This window comes from Artemia sp. Qi Xiang Cuo, chromosome 3 (genome assembly GCF_049724085.1).
Source record: "Artemia sp. Qi Xiang Cuo chromosome 3, ASM4972408v1, whole genome shotgun sequence".
Lineage (NCBI taxonomy): Eukaryota > Metazoa > Arthropoda > Branchiopoda > Anostraca > Artemiidae > Artemia > Artemia sp. Qi Xiang Cuo.
The window spans coordinates 357,949-383,200 of NC_142796.1; the positions used below are offsets into that span (position 1 = coordinate 357,949).

The window sequence follows — 25,252 nt, forward strand, 5'->3', positions numbered from 1 at the left end:
TTACAAATATTTTCATAATTTCTTGAATGAAATTTCAGTACTGTGTATCCAACAGTTGACTTCAAGACAGAAATGGTTACTTACTGAGAATTTTTTCATAATTTCTTGAAATTAATTTCTATAACGTGTATCTAACTCGTGAAAACCATAAAAGAGTTTGTTACTTACTTGGAGTTTTGACATAATTTCTTGAACGAAATGTCTTTTTGTTTATCCAACAGGTGAATTCAAGAAAGAATTTACTACTTAGACTGAGAATTTTTCATAATTTCTTGAAATTAATTTCTACATCGTACATCTATCTCGTGAAAACAATAAAGAGTTTGTTACTTACTTAGAATTTTGTCATAATTTCTTGAATGAAATGTCTTTTTGTTTATTCAACAAGTGAGTTCAAGAAAGAATTTGCTACTTAGTTACAATTTTTTCATAATTTCTTGAATGAAATTCCCGTATTGTGTATTCAAGAGTTGACTTCAAGAAAGAAATTGTTACTTACTGAAAATTTTTTCATAATTTCTTGAATTAAATTTCCACACAAGAGTTGACTTCAAGAAAGAAATTGTTACTTGCTGAGAATTTTTTCATAATTTCTTGAATTAAATTTCTACATCGTGTATCTAAGTCATGAAAACATTAAAGAGTTTGTTGCTTACTTGGAATTTTGTCATAGTTTCTTGAACGAAATTTCTTTTTTGTTTGTCCAGCAGGTGAATTCAAAAAAGAATTTGCTACTTACTTACAATTTTTTCATATCAACGAGGTGACTTCATGAAAGAGTTTGTTACTTGCTTACAATTTTTTCATAATTTCTTAAATGAAATTTTTGCATTTTGTATCCATGAGGTAACTTCAAGAAAGAGTTTGTTTCTTACTTAGAATTTTGTCATATTTTCTTGAACAAAATGTCTTTTTGTTTATCCATCTGGTGAATTCAAGAAAGAATTTGCTACTAACTCACAATTTTTTCATAATTCCCTGAATGAAATTTCTGTATTGTGTATCCAAAAGATGAACTCAAGAAAGAATTTGTTACTTACTTACAATTTTTGCATAGTTTCATAAATGAAGTTTCTGCATTGTGTATCCAAGAGGCTACTTCAAGAAAGAGTTTGTTACTTGATTACAATATAACTATTATATAGAATAAAGACTGGTTAAGCTTAAATATATTTATTGCTTAAAATTATTGACACATATCTCAAAGAGACACACAAAGCCCAAAGAAACATACACAGCCCAAAGAGACACAAACAGCCCAAAGAGACAAACATATACCAAAAAGACTCAGACACCCCAAAAAGACACACAGTCCAACGAGACACACACAACCTAAAGAGATACATAGATCACAAAGAGACACCCACAGCCCAAAGATACACATACAGCTCAAAGAGACGTACACGGCCCAAAGAGAAGCACACATCCAACAGAGAGACACAATGCCTAAAACGACACAAACAGCCAAAAGAGGCACACACAGACCATAAAGATTCAAACTGCCCAAAGAGATATACAGCCAAAAGAGACACACACAGCCCAAAGAGACACATACAGGATAAATATAAATACACAGCTTCCTAAGAGAAACAAAAACCCAAAAGACAAACAAAAACAGATCAATGAGACAAAAAAAACACGCCAATACATAGACATACGTACCAAAAAGATTCAAACACTCCAAAGAGAAACAAATTGTCCCAAAGAGACACACTTTTCCACTAAGAGACACAAACAGCCAAAAGAAAATCAGACAGACAAACAAGATTCAAACTTCCCAAAGAGACATAGAGCCTAAAGAGACACACACAGACCAAAATGACTCAAACAGCACAAAGATACACACATATCCCAAAGAAACACACACATTCAAAAGAGACAGAATCCTAAAGAGACAAAAAAAACCAAAAAACGACTCAAACTTCCAAAAGAGAAACGAAAATAAAAAAAAGAAACAAAAACTCCAAAGAGAAGAACAGCCAAATGAGACGCAAAACCCCCAACGAAACACAAAGAGACCAAAAAAAAACGCCCATACAGACACATACAGACCAAAAGATTCAAACGTCCCAAAGAGACACACATCCCAAAGAGGCATACACGACCCCTAAGAGACACAAACAGACAAAAGAAAGACACACAGACAAAAATGACTTAAACATCCCAAAGAGACACACATAGCCCAAAGAGACAGACATAGACCAAAGAGACACAAGCCCAAAGAGACAAACACATCCCAACAAAGACTCAAACAGCCCAAAGAGAACCAAACAGATCAAAAAGACTCAAACAGTCTAACGAGACACACAGTCCAAAGAGACGCACAAAGCCCAAAGAAACACACACAGCCCAAAGAGACACAAACAACAGCCCAAAGAGACACACAAACAGACCAAAAAGACTCAAACAGCTCAAAGAGACACACACACAGACCAAAAAGACTCAAACAGCTCAAAGAGACACACAGCCCAAAGAGACAAGAGACGCACACATCCAACAGAGAGACACAAAGCCCGAAGAGACACAAATAGCCAAAAGAGGCACACACAGACCATATAGATACAAACTGCCCAAAGAGGCATACAACCTAAATAGACAGACACAGACAAAACATACAAATACACGATAATTAGATATACACATTTTTTGAATATAAACGCATAGACAAAATAGAAACAAAAACCCCCAAACCAGACAAAAAACGCACAGACATACAAATGCAGAAAAAAAAGATTAAAACTCTCCAAATATACACACATTGCCCAAAGAGACACACATGGCAAATAAGAGAAAAAAAAAGCAGAAGGAAACGCACACAGACAAAAAAATACAAATACAAGCACATACAGACCAATAGATTCAAACGCCCCAGAGACACACATAGCCCAAAGAGGCACATACGACACCTAAGAGACACAAACAGCCAAAAGAAAGACACACTGACCAAAATTACTCAAACATCCCAAAGAGAAACAAAAAGCCAAAAGAAACACAACCAGCACTAAGAGACATAAGCCCAAAGAGACAAACACAGCCCAAAAAAGACTCAAACAGCCCAAAGAGACACAAACAGATCAAAAAGACTCAAACAGTCCACCGAGACACACAGCCCAAAGAGACGCACAAAGCCCAAAGAAACACACACAGCCCAAAGAGACACAAACAGCCCAAAGAGACAAACACAGACCAAAAAGACTCAAACAGCCCAAAGAGACACAAACAGACAAAAAAAACTCAAACAGCTCAAAGAGACATACAGCCCAAAGAGACACACACAGTCTCAAGAGACACAAAGATCACAAATAGATACAGACAGGAAAAAGAGAAACACAACACACAGAGGCAAAAACAGACCTAAAAGACTCAAACAGCCCAAAGAGACAAATACAGACCAAAGAGAGACGTAAAGCCCAAAACGACACAAACAGCCAAAAGAGGCACACACAGACTATAAAGATTCAAACTGCCCAAAGAGACGCACAGCCTAAAGAGACACACACTGCCCAAAGAGATACCCACAGGCTAAAGAGACATACACAGCGCCCGAAGAGACACAAAAAGCCCAAAGAGACGCACACACAGCCCAAAGAGACAGAAAACGCCCATAGCCCATACAGAAACATACAGACCAAAAGATTCAAACACCCCAAAGAGACACACATAGCTCCAAAGAGACATACACGAGCCCTAAGAGACATAATACAGCTAAAATAAAGACACACATACCAAAATGATACACACAGTCCAAAGAGAAACATACAGCTCAAAGAGATGCACACGGCCCAAAGAGATGCACAAATCCAACAGAGACACACAAAGCTCAAAACGACACAAAAAGCTAAAAGAGACACACACAGACCAAAAAGATTCAAACTGCTCAAAGAGACACACAGCCTAAAGAGGCACACACACAGGCTAAAGAGATACACACAGCCCGAAGATACAAAAAAACGCCCATACAGACACATACAGACCAAAAGATTCAAACGCCCCAAAGAGACACACATAGCCCAAAGAGACAAACACGTCCCCTAACTCTCCAAAACATCACTTGTGTATTATACAGTGCATAACTAGCCCATCTCCTCCAATTCGCACATTCCCTTAATCCTTTTTTTTGCACATTTTAATCAAACGTTTTCAATTTACCCCCCCCTCCCCCCCCTTAACTGAACTCTCGTGCATCTCAACCCTCCATGCAGTCCATCTCCCTCAAAACACTTTTCAGCCATTTATTGTTAATTTTTTTTTATTTCTAAAAACTTTTTTTAAGTGGCAATACTCTCCAAAACATTACTTGTGTATTATACTGTACAGTATCACTCCATCTCCTCCAAAATCACCAATTCCCCCTCGTTCAAATGAATCCCTCCATGTAACAGAAGTCCTGTATAACCGAAAGCCTGTACAACTGAACCCCCGTGCTACTGAACTCTCGTAATACTGAACTTTCGTGCAACTCAGCCCAATTTAAGTAGACCCCCCGGGGAACGTTAGATCCTATTTAAATTGACAATACTCTCCAAAACATCACTTGTTTATTAAACAGTGCATAACCACCCAATCTCCTCCAATTCGCAAATCCCATTACCCCTTTTTTTTTGCAAATGTTAATCAACCATTTCCGATTCGTCGTTAGGTATTTTTCAAATTTATAACAAATTACCTCAGTTAACAGCTCCTTTGGGGTTACCTTAACTGTTAATCAGTTTAATCCTTTTTTTCTCCACTGATACAATCAATCACTAATTAATATCGTTCATTGTCTAAGTAAATTAAGTTATCTCCTGCCATACAGAAATGAGGGAACAAACCAATTTTTTTCGTCTGCTTTTCAAAATGATCATATTTGGAAATATGTCATTTAACACTAAGAAGCAAATTGAGTAACCTTTTCGCAATAACAATAGGCTTAGCAGCGATTAAATCTTTATTGTCGGCGACAATTCAATCAGAGCTGTTCAAATGGAATACCTTTTCGCAAATTGAGTTAGCTTCTATTTCATAGACAAAATATTTGAATTCCTTTATTCAAATCACCTATCAAGTTATCAAAAAACTTGTCCGTTAAAACTCGAAACAAGACGCGCTGGTTTTATAATACAGGTTTAATTAATTGCGTAAATCTCTTGGCAAAGATGTAATGACCTGTAGAATAGAATACCTACCAGAAAAACCTGTTTGGTACGGGGGCGTTGGCAAAGTATAAGGTTGATTACTACTAACGAAATTTGCATGTTAATTTTACTTTTTCTTTGGCTAAATAGCTTTCTCGAAAGTTGTTTAATTTTATTTGCAAACGTTTTCATTAGTAATAAATATACGTAACTTACGAATTAACTTACGTAACGAACTTCTATATTTGTATATTTTTATTGCGTATATGCCCTCTAGTCATTATCTCGCCCTTTACGCTAAAGTTCGAATTTTTTTTCCAAGTCTTTAAGAATGACCCCTTAATCACAAAGGCGGTTAATTAAAATAAATAGCTCTTATGAAAGTACTAAAGAAACTTTAGCGTAAAGAGCGAGGTATGGACTAGGGGGTGAACTCAATCATATACGTAACAGTTTCTGTTTGTTTTAAGTTCTGAAGTTGAAAAGTTTTCAGTCGAAAAACTTTTTTTTTTTTTAATTTCTGATCGTTTTTTTTAAATAATGCTGGGAAATCCGGCGGCCCCTTCATAACAATGTCCCTTTTCCCATGAAAAATTCCTGCTCGGAAAGATCCCCCCACGTAAACCCCGACCCCCCACTACCAGAAAAATTCCCCCTGAAAACGTATGTATACTTCCCAATAACCTATACTATATGTAAACACTGGGTAAAGTTCATAACTTGCAGCCCTTCCCCAGGGGACTGTGGGGGATTAAGTCACCCTCAGAGACATAGTTATTGTATATTTTGACCATGCTAAACAAAATGACTATCTCAAAATTTTGATCGGATCACTTTGGAAAAAAGATGAGCGTGGGAGGGGGCTAGTTGGCCTCCATTTTTTTGGTCACTTAAGAAGGGCACTAGAACTTTTAATTTTCGTTCGAGTGAGCCCTCCCGCGATATTCTAGGATTACTGGGTCGATACGATCACCCTTGAAAAAAATAAAATAAATAAAAATAAAAATAAACACGCAACCATGATCTTTCTTCTTGCAAAAAATTAAAATTTCACATTTTTGAAGATATGAGCTTGAAACCTCTACAGTAGGTTAGGTTCTCTGATACGCTGAATCTGATGTGATTTTCATTAAGGTTCTATCACTTTTAGGGGGTGTTTCCCTTTTTTTTCGAAAATAATGCTAATTTTCTCAGGTGCGTAACTTTTGATGGGTAAGACTAAACTTGATGAAACTTACATATTTGAAATCAGAATAAAAATCTGATTCTTTTGATGTATCTATTGATATCAAATTTCCGTTTTTAGAGTTTCGGTTACTATTGAGCCGGGTCGCTCCTTACTTACAGTACGTTATCACGAACTGTATGATAATGCCGGTAACTTCAGAATGTAAAATAAATCCGTTTTTGTTGTGACTTTGAAGCAAGCCCATTGTCAGGAGGTCATCTCAGTTCCTCGCCTTTGCCTGTAGGTTCTCTTGTTTATATGTTTGACTGTGTTCATTCCTACTTTCTAGGGCTATAATGAAAGAAAAGTTAAGGTGAGTAGGTCATGTTTTACGGATGAAGGCTATAGCTTGTTAAAGGTGGAGCTTTTCAGCCATCCATCTTGGATCAAATGAAAAGTAGGTTTCCCCCTAACGGAAAGAGGCAGAAAGAGGTCATGGGAAGAATTTATAAGAAGTTCGATCTTATTGGGGAGGGGCAAAGAGCGAAGCTTTGAAAATTTTGGGGTGGAGTATGCACACTGTATTGGTCTCAAACGACTTGGTGCTCCTATGAGCTCTTAATTGTAGTCGTGTCAAAAACGTGTATCCTTCGGCAACAATCAGGATGGAAATATCGGCAGTCACGTATCAAAAGGTCGTATATCCATAATTGTAATTTTTAGAAGAGCAAAAAAACCTCACAACTTTTTTATTTTGCCTCCCATAAGCATAAAACAAAAACGGATTGATATGTAAAACCAATACTTATCAATCCATTTTAGTTTTATGATTTTTGTTTTTGTTTTACTGTTATCAGAGGGAAAATAAAAAGACATGAGGTTTTTTTTGCTCTTCTGAAAATTTATAATTATGGAGATACGACCTTTTGATTCCCGACTGACGATATACAACTACCCTGCAGTTTGTTTTTAAAGAGTTTTTTTTCAACTTTAACGAGGCAAAGACCACATTAGCAAGGCCATAGCTAGGGAGTAGGCACCATTCCTCACCTTTTCCTCCCCTGTAAGTTCCCTTGCCTATAGACCTGACTTCATTCTTTTGGAAATTAGCGGGCTGAAAATGCGCAATTAGTATTACTTTTAGAGTTTCTCCACCTTTGACGAGATATAGGCTGCAACATGTTATCGTTTTATCTTAATTTATAAGAATCTGAGCCATAACTAGGGGTGGTCACGGTCCCTAGGAAAGAATCCATGCGTGATGCAACCGTGATGAAACCACATGACCAAGCTGAGTAGTATAAAACTGAATTGTGAAAGCTTAAAATTTCAGTCCCACCTCTCAGTGTTCTTTACTAGCTTACGAAAATCAGTATCTAGAAAGCATTCTATACTTGACAGACGATAATAAAATGATCAATTTTTTCTAGAATCTAAATGAAAATGAAGAAAAATCTGAATGACAATCAGGCTCTTATGTTTATGACCCTCCTCCACTAAGGCAAACCTGGCCAAGTTTTTATTGTATCAAAGGAACTTCTGACATCATGTTCTTTGGTCTACACGAAAATCTTTTAAAAGCACCTATGAAGTTACGATCGAGGTGTTAACCAGTTTCAACCACAAGCTATACAACTCAGAGCACTACTTTTTCTAGGACAAATGGCACACTTCACAACGCATCTTTTGTGCCACTTGGTGTACACGATTTTTCGAAGCGGGTAACCGCCAAAATGTCACGAAAACTCAAAATTTTAATCGGCTGAAAAAACTTGCATCACTGTTAATATTTTTATTGTCAATAAGTATGTATTAACGTTATATGCCGAATGTTTATCCTCTCTTAGAATTGGCTTAACGATGGTAAAAATAGAAAGAGAAAGGTATAAAATAAAAGGAAACACAGAATGACATTATTAGTAATTGTTATAATTCAAAACATTTTATGTGACATTTTTGGAAGGGTTAAGATTTGCAACCCATCTCCTTAAAAAAAAACAAGTTCTGTCGATTTGTCTAAGCTGTTATTTCCCAGATTTATTTTCTTTTTTCACATTTACAAGCTTTTCTCTGTTTCAAAACGTGTTATATATATTTTTTTTCTCCCTTAGTAAATGGTTAGAAATTGAAGCCTCTTGCAGCCGAGATTTTTTAGGGGAGGGGGACAAAAAAAAATATTTGTTAATCTGAATTAGAAGTGTCCAGAAATTCGGAATAGTTTTGTATTTCTGCCTCCCTTGTAACATCCACTGCATCCTGATATTTGAGACTTGTCTTGTAAAACTTTTACAAAAAACGCTGGTAGCTCTTACTTTGTCTCACTTTAAAGTATCCTGGCTGCTGCCCTGTTTCAGTGGACTGTACTTAAAATCCGGTTTTTTGTAACAGTCTTTACTTAGGTGATTCCCGAACCAGCTGCAAGTTCCTCAGTTTATCTTTCTTGAATTCTAATTTGTAAATCCTAAATATAGTGAGTATATTCCAAACGTAATTTCCTTCTTTTCTGAATAATTGCTTACGACCAAAAATGGCAACCTAGATATTTGATACTATTCTAAATACTTTTCGAATTCCTATGTAAGCTGCCAGCGTTGCAGTTTAGTTTTATTTCTGTTTCACGCCCATAAATGGCATTACTGTTGCTACTGTTCTTGCTTTAGCGTTTTGAGTTCATGGATTTAGTGGCACGCCTTCTGCAAGACTCGTGTATTAAAGAAAAAGAATATTCTTGTTGTATCACCGCACTTTTTAATAGCATAAGGATGACAGCTTTTATATGACCTTTGAACTTACACCCAGTTACCTTCTTAGTTTCAAAATCATCAATGTTTAGTTAAACTGTCACAACCAAACAGGAATGGTTGAGCATGCTTCCTCTAAATTTTTGGAAGGAATTATGAGGAAGATCTCCTGGTGAATATATCTAACTTCCTCTGGCTTAAACATGCTTCTTCCAGCAGAAACGCTGATGGCGTTTTTGGTGCTCTCTTGGTTGTCATTTCTGCTGGACAGAAGAAAGTCATGGCAGAGTTCTTTTTCTATGGACTAGTAATAAACGGATTGGCCATGAGCCTCCAATCAGGACTTAAAGAGTGAAAGTAGCGTTCTCGCCAAGTCCATGGAATGGTCTAGAAATTGTGCAAATGGATTGCTGTTTTTGGTAACTTTGCCTAACTCCTAATTTGTTTTTGGAGTCTCTTGGAATTTATAAGTAGTTGATTGATGCAAGTCAGTAAACTTTAAGAAGAGTAAGGCAGTTAGTATCTGTGAGATGTTACAACATATCAGGCCCAAGCATTTAGTTATACCATAACAAATTTCAAACAGTATGACTCACAATGTGTTCAGTTTTTACCACCATCTCCCTCCCAGAAACTTAGCGTGTTGAATCTAATTAGTCAATAGAACCCACCCCTCAGAGAATGGTTCTGTCACCTACAAACAGGAATTTCGAGAGTACTGACTTTGAAGTTGGAGTGTTCCTTTATATACCAGAATTTAACACCGAAGTTCTCATTCAGCAGTCCTTCAAACGTCCTGTTTACAAAGGTCCGTTAAAAGAATCTAAAATATTAATTAACAATTAACAGTAGTTTTGGTTACAAGCCACAGCTCATCTTATGATATCACTGGTTTTGAACATTTAATTTGCTCTAATTCCTTTGTAATATCTCTATATTTCTTATGTTGGCATAACTCTTTTAATTAGCTTGTCTTTGCGTTTTTGGACGCAAATTCGAATTTATACAATAGGTCGGATACTAAACACAAAATCACACCGGGTGTTATACCTACAATATAACATACTTCTCCTATGTAGTATATGTTATACCTCTCCTGTATTAAATAAAAAAAAACAAGTTTTTTAAACTGAAAGTAAGGAGCGACATTAAAACTTAAAACGAAAAGAAATTATTCCGTATATGAAAGGCACTGTCCCCTCCTCAACGCCTCGCTCTTTACGCTAAAGTTTTTATTGTTTTAAGAAATAAAGTTGTGAGACAGAGTCAAACTTTAGCGTAAAGAGCGAGGCGTTGAGGAGGGGACAGCCCCTTTCATACACGGAATAATTTCTGTTCGTTTTAAGTTTTAATGTCGCTCCTTACTTTCAATTTAAAAAACCTGTTTTTTTTTTAATTTCTGATCGTTTTTTAGCTAATGCAGCTTTTATTTTGGCTCACCGTCATTGAATAAGTAAACAAAATTTGCATAAAAATTTTACTCTTCTTTTGCTAAATGGCTGTCTCTAAATTTGGTTCTGACGTAATTTACAAATTAACTTACGTAACGAACTTCTATATTCCTATATTTTTCTTCTGGAAAAAAATACAAAGTTGCAGATTTTTGCAGATATGAGCTTGAAACCTATGAAATAGGGTTTTCTGATACGCTGAATCTGACGGTGTGATTTTCATTAAAATTCTTTCACTTGTAGGGGATGTTTCCCCCCTCTTTAAAAAATCAGGTAAATTTTCTCAGGCTCGTAGCCTTTGATGAGTAATACTAAACTTAATAAAATTTATATATTTAGAATCAGCATTATAAGCCCATTCTTTTGATAAATTTATTTACATCAAAATTCCGTTTTTAAAAGTTTCGATTACTATTGAGCCGTAGGCCCTATCGCTTGTTTTTTTTTATTATTTTTTTTTTATTACGTATATGTTAGTACGTATGTGAGGGGGTTCTCCCCTTGGTCAATACCACGCTCTTTACGTTAAAAGTTAAAAAAAAAATTAATTCAAAAGCCCCTGAATCACAAAGGCCGTTTAATTAGAATAGATAGCTCTTTTGAAAGCACTAAAAAAACTGTAGAATAAAGAGCGAGGTATTGAATTGGGGGAGAACCCCCTCATATACGTAATAGTTTCTGTTCGTTTTAAGTTCTAATGTTGCTTCTCACTTTCAGTTGAAAAAACTTGTTTTTTTAAATTTAATTTCTGATCGTTTTTTAAATAATGCTTGGAAATCCGGCGCCCCCTTCATAGAGATGTCCCTTACCCCAAAGAAACATCCTCCACGGAAATATTCTCCCGAGAGTAACCCTCTCCTCCAGCCCTTCCCCCCCACCAGAAAAAAATCCTTCCTGAAAATGTCTGTATGCTTCCCAATAACCAATACAATATGTAAGCAATGGGCAAAGTTCATAACTTGCAGCCCTTCCCCTGGGAACTGTGGGGGATTAAGTCATCCTAAAAGAATTATTTAATAGATTTCGACTATGCTGAAAAAAATGGTTATCTCAAAATTTTAATTGGGTGACTTTGAGAAAAAAAATGAGCGTGGAAGGAGGCCTAGTTCCCCTCCATTTTTTTGGTCACTTAAAAAGGGCACTAGAACTTTTAATTTCCGTTCCAATGAGCCCTCCTACGATATTCTAGGACCACTGGGTCAATACGATTGCCCCTGGGGAAAAAAACAAAAACGAAAAAACAAGTAAACACGCATCCGTTATCTTTCTTCTGGCAAAAAATGGAAAATTCCACATTTTTGCAGATAGGAGCTTGAAACCTCTACAGTTGGGTTCTCTAATACGCTGAATATGATGGTGGGATTTTCATTAAGTTTCTATAAATTTTAGGGGGTCTTTCCCCCTTTTTTCGATAGTCAGCCAAATTTTCTCAGGCGCTTAACTTTTGATAGGTAAGATTAAACTAGATGAAACTTATATTTTTGAAGTCAGAATTAAAATCTGATTCTTTTTATGTATCTATTGGTATCAACATTCCATTTTTTAGAGTTTCGGTTACCATTGAGCCGGGTCGCTCCTTACTTACAGTTCGTTACCACGAACTGTTTGATAATTAAAACAAAATTTGCATATTAATTTACTTTTATTTGGTTAAATGGCTTTCTCGAAACTTGTTTAATTTTATTTACAAACGTTTTTATTAGCAATAAATATACGTAATTTACGAATTGACTTACGTAACGAACTTCTATATTCATATATTTTTAATACGTACATTAGGGGGTCGCCCCCTAGTCAATACCTTGCTCTTTAAGCTAAAGTTCGAATTTTGTTCCAATTCTTTAAAAATGACCGCTTAATCACAAAGGCCGTTAATTAGAATAAATAGCTCTTATGAAAGTACTAAAAAATCTTTGGCTTAAAAAGCAAGGTTTTGACTAGGGGGTGAACCCAATCATATATGTAATATTTTCTGTTTGTTTAAAGTATTGATGTTGCTGCTGTTGCAGCTGAAAAACTTGTTTTTTTATATTTAATTTCTGATCTTTTTTAAATAATGCTGGGAAGTCCGGCGTCCCCTTCATAGCAATGTCCCTTCCCCCATGAAAACTTCCTTCACGGAAAGATCCTCCAACATAACCCCCGATCAACCCCCGCCCCCACTACCAGAAAAAATCTCCCCTGAAGACGTCTGTATACTTCCCAATAACCAATACGATATTTTAACATTGGGTAAAGTTCATAACTTTCAGCCCTCCCCCCGAGAATTTCGGGGGATTAATTCATCCCGAAACGCAAATACTGAATACGTTTTCAACCAATTTGAAAAGAATGGTTATCTCGAAATTTTTAGCGGGTCATTCTGGGAAAACAATGAGTATGGGAGTGGGCCTAGAGGCCTTCTATTTTTTTGGTCACTTAAAAAGGTCAAAATACCTTTCAATTTTTGATCGAACGAGTCCTCCTACAATGTATTAGTACAAATAAGTTAATACCATTACCCCTGGTAAAAAAAAAAAATACCATTGAGCCGGGTCGCTCCTTACTTACAGTTCGTTACCACGAACTGTTTGATAGAGACTACGTATGGAAATTCTTCCTTGAAATTTGTCTTACTTATCCCCTCTACCAGAAAATCTGTAAATCATGCGTCACAGACTGGATGTGACTTTTTGAGTCACATCCAGTCTACATTCTAGGCAAAAAAATGCTATTCAGTTTGTAGAAAAGAGCCACAACTGGAAAGGAAAAATGTTTGGGCTTTAAAGACGCTAGAACTTAGGCCCAAAAGTGTTTACGCTGACCCGGGAAGGGGCATTTAGGATTTTGTTTTGGGGGAGGTATTTTGTACGGGAAGGGAAGGGGTGCATAATAACAAACTAAACTCTGCAAAACGCAACAAAAATTGTTTATATGTATTTTTGTTACTTTTTTTTTACGAATCGGACCACCTTGCGTTTTGCTAACAATGCCCTTCATAACCCTCGAACAACTCCACTTTTCCCTGGTCAATATTCACACCTTCAACCTCGCCTCCCGCGTTCTGGGTCAACAAATATCCCTCTGCTTGCCCCAATAAGAGTTTGCACTGAAAGATATAGAAGAACTTTTATCCCTTACATAGTTGAAATTTTCAACCAGTGAATCTCCGCTGCCTCCCCCCCCCCTCACTCACTCTTTAGCTCAGTTATTAATTTTAATGCCCATTTTGCAAATTTGGAGGTTTTATATTTATGTTTGTTAGTCACCAACTAACTTAATTTTGCGTTTTAATTTTACTTTATCCCCTTGTTAATTTTACGAGTTTTCGTGTTTTTTTTGGCATTTTTGCTGACTTAACAATGACCTTCTAATTTTATGAGGTTTTTTTTGTTTTTGTTTTTAACATTTTTAAGTTTTTGTCATTGACCCTTTTATAATTTCATGTTGTTTTTTTATTGCTGGTTTTTGTTGTTCTTTTTTAACTTTATCCGACGCTAAAGTGTGAATTCGGCCCTTTTGGGCTTGTGATAGCCGTTTTTCAGCAATAAATCTTATCTTATCTTCTGGGGAACGTATATGCCTCCTGAACCAGCCCATGGATCCGTCCCTGGCTCTGATGAATTATTTCTGGTCTCTGGTAGAAAAATAGCCATTAAGTAACTTCATTTATTTCATTGCATACAACTCGCCCTCCTATTAAGATCATTTCGATATCTCGAAAGATATGAATCATAATGACACCCAAGACCGCCTCTTTTATTCAACTATTTTCGGAAGAAATAATTTTTCTAATTCAAATTCATAGAAGTATTTCGAGCAAAGGATAATTATTTTTTCTAGTGCAGTTACATGTTTCAAACTTCCTGTGGTAGGGGTGAATTTATGCTCGATTTTATCTAATGAAAATTCAATGAGTTCCTGTGCAAGGAAAAATAGAAATAAAGTCGATTGTTTACTGTTTTCGCTTGTTAAGTTTTCAAAGGCTCTTTCGGGCTTACATATTGATATCAATCTCTAATGCCTCTGACGGATTCTCAGCCAAGCACGTCTACAGGGAAGAAAAGGGGTGTGGGCCCACTCACTCGCGTCAAAATGTCCTAGTGTTTACGATTTTTTCTATATTTCTTATATTTTTTACTAAATTCATACATTTTTGGCGTTTTTGCAGTTACACCCCTCCCCCCCTAAAATTTGCTCTCTTCCCTGCAAAAAAATGAATATAATAAATATAGTGAAAACGAGTGTAATATTTTAAAACAAGCAGTGGAAAAAAAGCAACAAACATTAAATAATATAGAATTTTTTATAATTTGAGTAAGAAGTTCCCAGAAATTCAAGAAAATTTAGGATTCCGTGGGCTTGGACCCCGAGACCTCTCATGTACGTCCTTGCCCCTGGGGCTACTATCTATTACTATTATATTTTAGAGAAAATAGCTGCAACCTAGTCAAAAGTCAACTACAGCCCATAGTAACCGAAAAATCGAAAAGTGTTTTGAAAAAATATAACAAATAAATAGTGTAATGAGAAAATTTTTCCTTTGTTCTGTTACTTGATGACGAGCCTGTGCTATATTAATAAGAAAAATCACATGTGACAAAAGATTTAAAAGGTCTTGGAATTTATCTTAAATCTCAAACATTGTTATTAGAGAAAAAGTGTACATAATGGGTAGTGACAAGCACACTTATGTGCCTGTTGTACACAACTACTCTCACAAAATATTTATGTCCATTTTAAATGTTTATTCGAATCCTCGTTTACCCGGTAATTCTATATCTGGTTTTGTGTCATTTATATAAACAAACCTCGAACTGTCCTGCTCTCTGCCGTGAACGAGGGGTTTAACAACTGGGCATTTTGAGGGACACCTGGAGGCATGAGGCACGGAGGCACGCCGGAGGCATATTCCAAAGGGCGCAATATGTAAATATATACAGCTTGCCTGTTATTCGGTATCTGTCGAATATTTCAGCACCTTCAAAAGCGGTCTTTTAAAACTTGGAAAAAAATCATTTACGGGTTTATTTGGCAAGGAAAAGAACCCCCAAGACTGAAAACAACTGATATGTACCTAAAGAAGAAGAACGGAGGACTGCAAGTTGTTGATATCCGTGCAAAAACTAGGTAACCCTACGATGGCACTGATGGTGTCACTTTTTCCTATTACACATGCAGCGTTGCCACCAGCTCAAAAATAAAATTCCGAATTTTCTTAAGAAAAAATCCCAAAATTTCAAAAAAAATCCCGGAACACGGTTTTTAAGTTATACAACATAGGGCTGCACGGTGATGACGTAAAAAGCATGGTGCGAAATACAAAGTAGCGTGAAACGTGGTTTCTAGTTGTAACTAACAACTGATTGTCAATATTCCTAGTATTATTTCGACTTTAAAACGTTCTGTTGGATTATTAGAATCTACGACAAATATTTTAGGCTAAAACGATTCACCAAAGTTCCGAAAAAACATGTCTACACATCCACGTTTCATCGTTATTTGAATTTCCCGCCCAAGAATTGACGTCACGCTTCGCGGCCCTATTCAATATGGCTTGGCCAGCGATAAAAGTTGCCTTTTATCACGTCTTCACACGTCCCTTTCCCTTTTATCATACCTGCTTTTCTGTTTAGTGGCTGTGCCAAGACACACCCTTGGAGCTCGGATTCTTAATTGTACTAAAAAAAAGGAATCTGCTGCTTTGAGACGAAAGAATCCGGAAGAAACACAGATCCCTTTTTCCCGAATGTACTTAGAATCCAACTTTCTTGGTATTGAACCCAGGCCTTTGGGTATTTGAAGAGAAAACTGTAAAGCAACAGTCAGAAAAACTGTTACTACCGAGTTATTAGTAAAAAGTTCTAAGTAAAGCAACCAACTAAAAAAAATATCTAGTTTCTCAGATATTTATTGGTACGTTTCAGTAATCATCTCGATAATCACAGCTCAAATGACAACCCTAAGAAACTGGACAAATGAGCTTCAGTAAATCAAACTAAGCTCGGTTAGTACAAGTATAAACACTAAGTCTTCTTCTACTAAGTCTTCTACTGAGCATAACAAGTTTTCCAATGGTATTCATCGCTTCCGCTGCCCTAGATCTCGGAATGCATTGGAGACTCATAAAATTATATCAAGAACTCAAGCGAATGGGGGACGAGGGGCACACGCAAATGAGCTGGAAGGACCAGCCCCGCCGTAGGTGGCCTCGTCGTCCGTATGAGACATTGTTAAAGATTCTGTTCAGTTCTGTGCCCTCATGCACGTCGGTATTAAGGTTATTTTTGGTTTTTTGTTGATGGATTGGTTGTATTTTTTTTTTTTTTGTTGATTAAGGTTGGTCGTAAAAAGGGCTGAAAAAAAAGAAAAAAAAGAAGGAAAAAATTGCCACCGCAAGAATGGGTTTCTTGTGGACGGAGGACGCCCAGTCTACGGGAGAGCAAATAGTTTTTTTGGGGTTAAAAAATTTTAAAGTTGTAAGAGTAAGCCTTTTGGAAGACCACCTTTAAAATTCGAATTCGTATTAGTGAAAATTGAAGGATATGAATTTTAAAAAATTGAAGTAAAAGTGCCACCGGAAAAGCGTCTCCTAGAGGGGGAAGAACACCCTGGAACGGGGGGAGCGATAGATATTCGGCAAGAAAAAAGTTAAATGGTAGTGTGCCTTCATGTCCAGTAATACATTGACTGGTATATAATAGTTTTAGGTTTTTTTTTAAGTTTAGGTAATATGATAATGTATAAAGTTGTAAGATTTATATGTTTTTGTATTAAAATATCACCGAGTGGAGAGGAGGAGGGGAAGGAAAAAAAAATAACAACTACCTCTGAAAAATTTTAAACAAAATTTCTTCTGTTGACACACAGAACATTGCGATGGTGGTGGTTATGGTCTTGAAGTCAGTTTTGGGTTTAGGTGCCATTTTTAACATGATGATTGCGATGCTGACGAGACATCAAAAAAATGGAACTCTTTCTTCTGGATAAATGAATTCAGCTGTGTGAAGACGTCTGAGTCAAAGCCAAAGACAATGTTGGTGCCGATTTCCATAGAAACGGGTTCTGCTGAATGCATGATATACAGGCTGGAGTCAAAGTAACCCTGGTCTACCAATGCGGCAGTTAATATGAGATCAGCATTCAGCCGGAATCACTGGCACAGAATTCCTATGTCGTCAGGGAACGGCATCGCCATATTCTTTGTGTCAACAGAGTGGCATCTTCACCCAGACAAGTAGCCAAACTATATGACCCGTCCAACTAATACTCTTTGTCCCCTGTCAACCAGTCTGTAAACACATCAGTCACTGATATGCAGTTCCGATTTCACAATGATCTCTGCATTGGTTTGTGGCGACTCACGTAGTCCTACTCGTCGGCCCTGGACCATCACCCGTTTTAATCGGTCACTACTCAGCTTCTCAGAGCTTTCCCTCAGAAGCCACAACAGCGTGGATTTTTTATTGGTGTCATGAGCCGTCAGAAGTCTTGACAAGACAAAACCTAGAATTCTTCATGTTCGTCACAGGCTCACTAACCCAATTTTTCTCAATTGGTGTTTTAAACAGTGAGCAATCACTGGCAAATCTTCAAAGATGCCGTCACTTTCCGAGCCCGATTCAGTGTCTTTCGCGGAAGCCTTTTCCTGCTTATCGGACAGAGTATTTTCCTCTCAGTCATCGTCTGAGTCACTGTCGTGAAATACAGAAAGACGAACATTCGGTACTTGGTCACCGAAAGCAGAAAGTACGTCGTCGGGTATCAAGGCTTTCATTAGTCGCTGGCTTTCAATACAAGCTCGCCTTAGCTCGAGCTTGATTTCATCGTCCCCGGGCAAAGAAAAATCAGAACTGACAGACACAACACCACTGGATCTAACTCGCTTGGCCTTGGGCAAGGACAACTGTTCTTTAGAATATTGAACTTCAAAATCCGTTATACTTTCGGATTCGACGAATGAGAAGCACTAGGGAATGCATATTTATCTCTAGGCAATGGTAAAGGTTTGTGGTAATAAAATTCTCGTTCAAAGCATAATGTCCACTTATTAGGACCCAGGATCTCCAATGTCGAACGCAGTAAACAACACGACCAAATAAAGATAACCTCTCAAGAGGAGAAAGTTTGCCGTCGTAAAAAACGCGCCGTACGCTTTCCATAAGCCAAAGATAAAACTGTGTTCCTTCGCTTCCAGGAACACGCTGTTAAGGTGTAACGGAGGCACGGAGGCACAGCCGGAGGCACGAAGAAAGGGACACCTGCGACGGTCAGTTATTAGCCCCTCGGCCGTGAAGTGGTATTTGAAGTTTTTTTTTACTATAGCCAAGTATCTGAAGTTTAAACAAAAATTATCTATTAAAATGTTTTAGTGGGATTGAAAATGGTAATATTTTTAAACTATCTGATCTTCTTGGAATTAAAGATCGGACTCGAGTTGTAACTACCTTAGCTCAGATTTGAGTAAAGCTTTGGGTCGTGATTATCTAAGGGATGGTTTTCAGCCTTTACTCGACGTAAAACGCGCTTGATTTGAGTATCTCGACTCTTGGTCCTTTCCTCTACTTGAATCTCAACGGATTTTGTAGTCGAAACTTGGTAGAAGACAATTCTTATCTAAGTGGGCTAAAATATTACAGGACTGAAATTGTGACTAAATAAAATTAGAAAGCTTATATCATCATGCTGCTTCGAATTATTTTACTTTGATTTTATCTAAAAATTGTAAAAATTTAACCTTGTATAATGAGTAGAGAAATATAAAAGGAAATGTATGAATTTAAAAATAAATAGGAAATGTATGGTCAGTCCCACTTTGATTTTCCGGTACTTGGGCATTATATGGGCCTTTCTAAAAAGTCAAGTTCGGTTAATGCTAATGAAATAAAATAGAATGAATATATAATAGTTTATAAACAAATTTGGGCTATATATTTGCACATTAGGGGAGTGGGGGGGGGGGGGGTAAAGCATAGCATAAATTAAATACGTCACCTAACCTGGGTAACTTCCCCATCCCCCTAAACCCCAAAAAACAACAGTTTTAACATCGTATACGCAATGAAAACAACGCTATCATTGTATTACTCAATGGCGGTTAACCCGTCAAAACGGGTTTTCGTGACTGGTTTCCTTGTAAAGGCCCATATAGTGCCCAAGTACCAATTTTCCTAATCAACACTATCTTGCTGATCCTTCCTTTGAGAAAAGCACAAAAAATTCTCCCCTCCCCCCTACATTTTTGTGAATTGGCACTAATGTGCAGTCCACGGCTAACTGACTGTATTAGCAAAACAATACTGTCCCATTTTTTCCTTGATTTTCGAGCATACAGTTTGAAAGAGCGCTTGTGAGTTGAATGATCATGGCCGAGATAGAATGAAGAGATAAGAGTCAATGAAGAGATCGTCAATGTTTTTAATCATCCAAAATACACGGCCAAATCTGCCAATCCATCGTCCACGAAATTAAATTGAATAATTCTGAAGTGGGGTGGTTCTCCAACAATACGAAGATTCTTTCAGTTATAAAACCTATTGGTGTAACCATTCTTTGAACTCCTTCAATCCTTGTTCATCTGTCAAATTTATTGAGTAACAAAGTATCGTGTAATATTCCAGAACTGGGTGCTTAAATCACTCAACACAAACTGCTTCAACAACTGAAGAAGACAATGTATTCTATGGTTGAATAATTTTAGTATCAAATTAAAATGTCCTTTGTTTGTCAATATAAATTTTGAAAGGATGCTGGAAAGTTGAATGATGAGGGCTGAATGGAATGAAAAGATAGCGTCAACGTCGTCTGTATTCTTAGAGAAAAATATTAGTTAGATCTGCCCGTCGTCTGTGAAATTGAGCATAGGGATTTTTAACTGCGGCGATTCTCTAAAAATAGGGAAACCTTCCAGTTCTAGAACTAGCCTTTTACCCCTTCTTTGATATCCTTCAACCCAATTGGACGGAAAAGGGCAAGGGAAAACGAAAAAAAAAACGTAAAGAAGGGAAAACGAGAATAATAACAGCCAGTAGAAAACATAAGGGAATCACATATTTCCGACCGAAATATTTACATAGTTCTTTTTTATTTTTCACTGGCTGTTATTATCCTCGTTTTATCAATTTTTAAGATTTTTTTCGTTTTGTCATGCATTTTGTCATACGTTTTGTCATTTGATAAATTCCTTTTTTAGTGTTTTTGCTTAAAAAAAGTAAACATAAAATGCTCCCCTAGAAGTGGGATAGTACGTTTTTTTAGTTTCTCCATTTAGCAAATATAAAAAAAATATTGTCCCCTTTTCCCTCTAAGTTCTCGTGCATTGACACCTCTGTCGACCCTATATACGTTCATCTGTAAAATTTTTGGTGAAAGATTTTGAAGTGCAATATTCAAGAACAGGGTGCTGTATATTCATACAAACTGATTTAACAACCGAGGAAGGTAAGCTATTCCCATGGCTTAGTATCTGTATCAGTAGATATTCACTTTTTTTTCTCTTGGTTTATCAGGATATTAATTAAAAAAAACTTTTTCCACAAAATAAGTTTTTCAAAGAAAAGTAAAGAACTCCATTAAACAAAAAATGAGCAAAAATAACATCAAATAATCTACCTAGCGTAAAACTACCACAAATCAGCATCGATAAATAAATGAAACCCAAAGCCAGAACAAAACTTGTACTTTACTGTAAAATTTTTAATGTTTTTACTTTTATAAATTTAATAAATCAAATAATTTTAACATTTTGATTACTAAATATCAGTATATGTATATTAAACTGACAATGCACATTCATTTGTATTTATTCAGTAAAGTGCAAATTTTATTCTGGCCTTGGGAAGGCGTAGGGGTTTTGCGCCCAAATTATGTTAATTTATGCTCATTTTGAGTTTGACTCGGTTATTTATTGTAATTTATGTTCGTTTTGGGTTTCATTTATTTATCGATGTTGATTTGTGGTAGTTTCACGCTTGGTAGATTATTTTACTTTGTTTTTGCTCATTTTTTGTTTAATGGAGTTCTTTACTTTTTTTTAAAAAAAGCTTATTTTGAGGAAAAATTTTTTTTAATTAATTTCTTTTCATTTTATATTTACATAGTCTATTCAGGGAAAAAAAATAATACTTTATGTCTTTTCGTTTTTTTAAGACTTTATAATTTGGCCTGCTATTTGTATACTGGAAAAAAAATTTCAGCAATTTTTAACAACATACACACACACTTTACAAATCTGGACACAAATAGGCCTAGTACTGTTTAATTTAATGTCATACCTCCTCTAGTTGACCTGAAATGGAAAACTTGATACCATTCGCAAAAAAATCTGTTTACTTTCTTTGATAGCTTGGATACACTTACGCTATTTTGATTTGGTTAAATTTTAAGAGCAGAAGTACCCCCGAAAGTTTGAACATAATACCCTCAGTCGTTCTTGGGATACTGCTGAGATGCCTTATTGGGAATTAGCATTATCACAGTGCATTTTGATTTAATCTTAAGGCAACATTTAGCTTTTAAACATAATGGACAAATGGGCGGGTGGTAGTGGAAGGGGGATTAGTTGCCCTCCAATCACTTTCGACTATTAAAAAGGGCATCAGCCCTTTCTATTTTCAATTGAATGAACCCTTTTCGAAGTTCCCATGACAACTCCTTCGATACGAAGTGCCCTGGGTCTAAAAAAAAAAAAAAAAAAAAAAAATTACTAATCACTTTCGTCCATTAAAAAAGGTACTAGCTCTTTGAATTTCAAATCGAATGAGCCTTTTTTCAAGTTTCTACGACAAAGATTTCAATAAAAACCTTATGCTTTGGGGGCATAACTTATAACCATTGCCCTGAAGACTGTGAGGGGAGTGACCTGCTCAAAGGTATTATTTCCTGAACTTTGAACTGCGTGGAACAAAATGGCTATCTCAAAATCTTTATTGGATGTGTTTGGGAAAATGGTGGGCGTGAGAGGGGCGTTAGTCGCTCTCCAATCACTTTCAACTATTAAAAAAGGCACTAGCCCTTTCAATTTCTAATTGAATGAGCCCTTTTGAAGGTCTTTGAGGTTGTCATCCTCAAAGACCTAATTTCCAGAACTGAAAACTACTTTGAATAAAATGGCTATCTCAAAGTTTTGATTAGATGTGTTTGGGGAAAAGGTGGGCCTGAGAGGCGGTTTAGTTGCCCTTCAATGACTTAGCCCTTAGCGTGTTCGAAGGCACTATCCCATTGAATTTCAATCTAACTAGCCCTTTTTAAAGTTTCTACGACAAAATCTTCTATAAAAAATCTTTTGTGCCCCCAGGGCATAACTTACAACTTTTTCCTTAAGGGATGTGAGGAACTGTCCTCAAGAACAAAATTTCTATGTGGAAATCAACTACGCTGAACAAAATGGCTATAAAAATTTTGATTGGATGTGTTTCAGGAAATGATGGGCGTGGAAGGGGTGTTAGTCGCCTTCCAATCACTTTCGAATATTAAAAAGGGCACAAGCCACTCCAATTTCCGATTGAATGAGCGCTTTTCGAAGTTTCTACGACAACTTCTTCGATACGAAGTGCCCTGCTCTGAAGGAAAAAATTAATAAATAATACATTGTGCCAACATCTTTCTTATATGCCCCCAGGGCATAAGTTAAAACTCTTGCCCCGAGGGTTGTGTGGGAGTGTCTTCCTCTTTACTTAGTCTCCGTTTCTTGTCTCGTTCTCGAGTGTCCCCGTTCTTTACTTAGGCAGTGCGTTTGCGCTGTCTATGATTTTCACAACAACTTTCTATATAAACCTTATATGCCCCCAGGGCATAACTTACAACCCTTGCACTGAGGGCTCTGAGGGGATTATCTTCCTAAAATACATAATTTCCAGAACATTCAACTACGTTGAACAAAATAGATATCTCAAAATTTTGATTGGATGTGTTTTGGAAAATGGTGGGCATGAGAGGGGCGTTAGTTGCTATCCAATCACTTTCAACTATTAAAAGGCGCTAGCCCTTTCAATTTCCAATTGAATGAGCCCTTTTGAAGTTTTTACGACAACGCTTTCAATAAAAACTTTATATGCCCCTAGGGCATAACATACAAGCCTTGCCCTGTGGGATGTTGGGGGAGGGGTTGTCATTCTTAAAGATCTAATTTCCAAAACTTTCAACTATGTTGAATAAAATGGTTATCTAAAATTTGTTAAGGGATGTGTTGGGGTAACTGTGGGGCGTGGGGGGGGGCTAATTTACCTACGATCAAGTTCACAGAGTCAAAAGGCACAAGCACTTTTAATTTCAGAAAGAAAAATCCAGTTCTTGCTTTACTAAGAGAACGCCTTCTACAAGAACATTATATGCCCTGAATGCATAACTTACAACCTTTGCCTCGAGGGTTTTGGGGGAGTGTCCTCCTCAAAAATATATTTTCTATCTGGAAATTAACTACACTGAACAAAATGGCTATCTCAAAAATTTTGATTGGATGTGTTTGGGGGAATGATGGAAGGGGGGGGGCTAGTTGCCCTCTAATCACTTTCGACTGGCAAAACGACTTCGAACGAAGTGAATTTCCAGTCGAATGAACCGGTACTGAAGTTTTCATGGCAACGCCTTCTATAAAAAACCTGGCATGATCCCAGTGTATTCACTAAAACCCTATTATTTAAAATTTCGGTGGAGTTCTTTCTCCAAAAACACATATTACCTGGGAAAATCAAATAGGCTGAACAAAATGGTTATCTCAAAATTTTGATTGGTGTAAGGGGGGGGGGGGGTTCTTATCCTGGTGATTACTCCTTGCCCAAACTAAGCCAAGATACCCGAGAACCCCAAAATAACCCTAAATAGACGAAATGAACCAAGTGAGAGAGACATCTTGACAAAATCCTAATCATCGTAATAAAATATGCAAGACAACTGTAAGCTTTATCTTTGATGTTAAAGAGTTGGGCGAGTCCATCCAATGGTGCTTACAAACTAATATACCATTTTGCAGAGCTAGATATTCAAGTCCATAGATGTTTCAAATAAACAGTCTTTATTTATATCAAAGCCATAGATACTTATCACGTACAATGCATACGTTCGACTCTCTCTATCTAAGGGTTAAATACACAAATATATACTTGTCTTTCTACAGGTTTATGAATAATTTCTAGGAATCTAATCACTTTTCACATCATTCTGGTTAAACACATATTCAAGGAAATCCTTTGGGTTCCGTGACAAGCGGAAGTTGTAACAAAAATATTGACAGCTAGGTTAAACTATTAAGAGACTTTACAATCCACCCCCCTCTTAAAGAGAACCAAAGTTCTTATTATTTTCTTTCAGATTTTCGAGTTATTTAAAAAAAATTTCCTAACGTTACGAAGTAGAATATCCATAAAACAAAAATAAAAATTAAACAAAAAAAAATAAAAGAACAAACAGCAAATACTAAATTAAAGTGTGCACTTAAAAACATACACTGAAAATAAAAGTGTTATGTTTTGACGGGGAATCACTTTGGCAGGATAAGTCTTTAAACTGTGCCTCCCTTCTCGGCCACAAAACTGGCAATGTTGACACTGTTTATAAGTGAAAGCCTTTTTGTTCACTAGGTGCGCAGTCACTTATAATTGTTCCTACACGTAAACATATAAAAATATACTTATCAATAAATCTTATCGAGTTTTATTGTAGCTAAAGACTATCTTTGCTAGAAAAAAAAATAAAAGTTAGAAATGAGGCTTGGACATAATTCCAATTTTCTTTAAAAAAAATCTGCTATAAAATTAAACATAATTTTTATTATGATTACTCTCCTTATTGAGAGAAAAA

The 25,252-nt window shown here is 36.5% G+C and overlaps 1 protein-coding gene across 1 annotated transcript in view; it reads left to right on the top strand.

Annotated features, from left to right (window-relative positions):
- The window catches only part of LOC148953628 (integrin alpha-PS1-like), a 120,538-nt gene that overhangs the window by 3,625 nt on the left and 91,661 nt on the right, over nucleotides 1-25,252 (top strand). Inside the window, exon 3 of the mRNA XM_089087258.1 lies at nucleotides 6,635-6,658. Coding sequence (XP_088943384.1) covers nucleotides 6,635-6,658 — 24 coding nt within the window. The remainder of the gene's footprint in view (nucleotides 1-6,634; nucleotides 6,659-25,252) is intronic.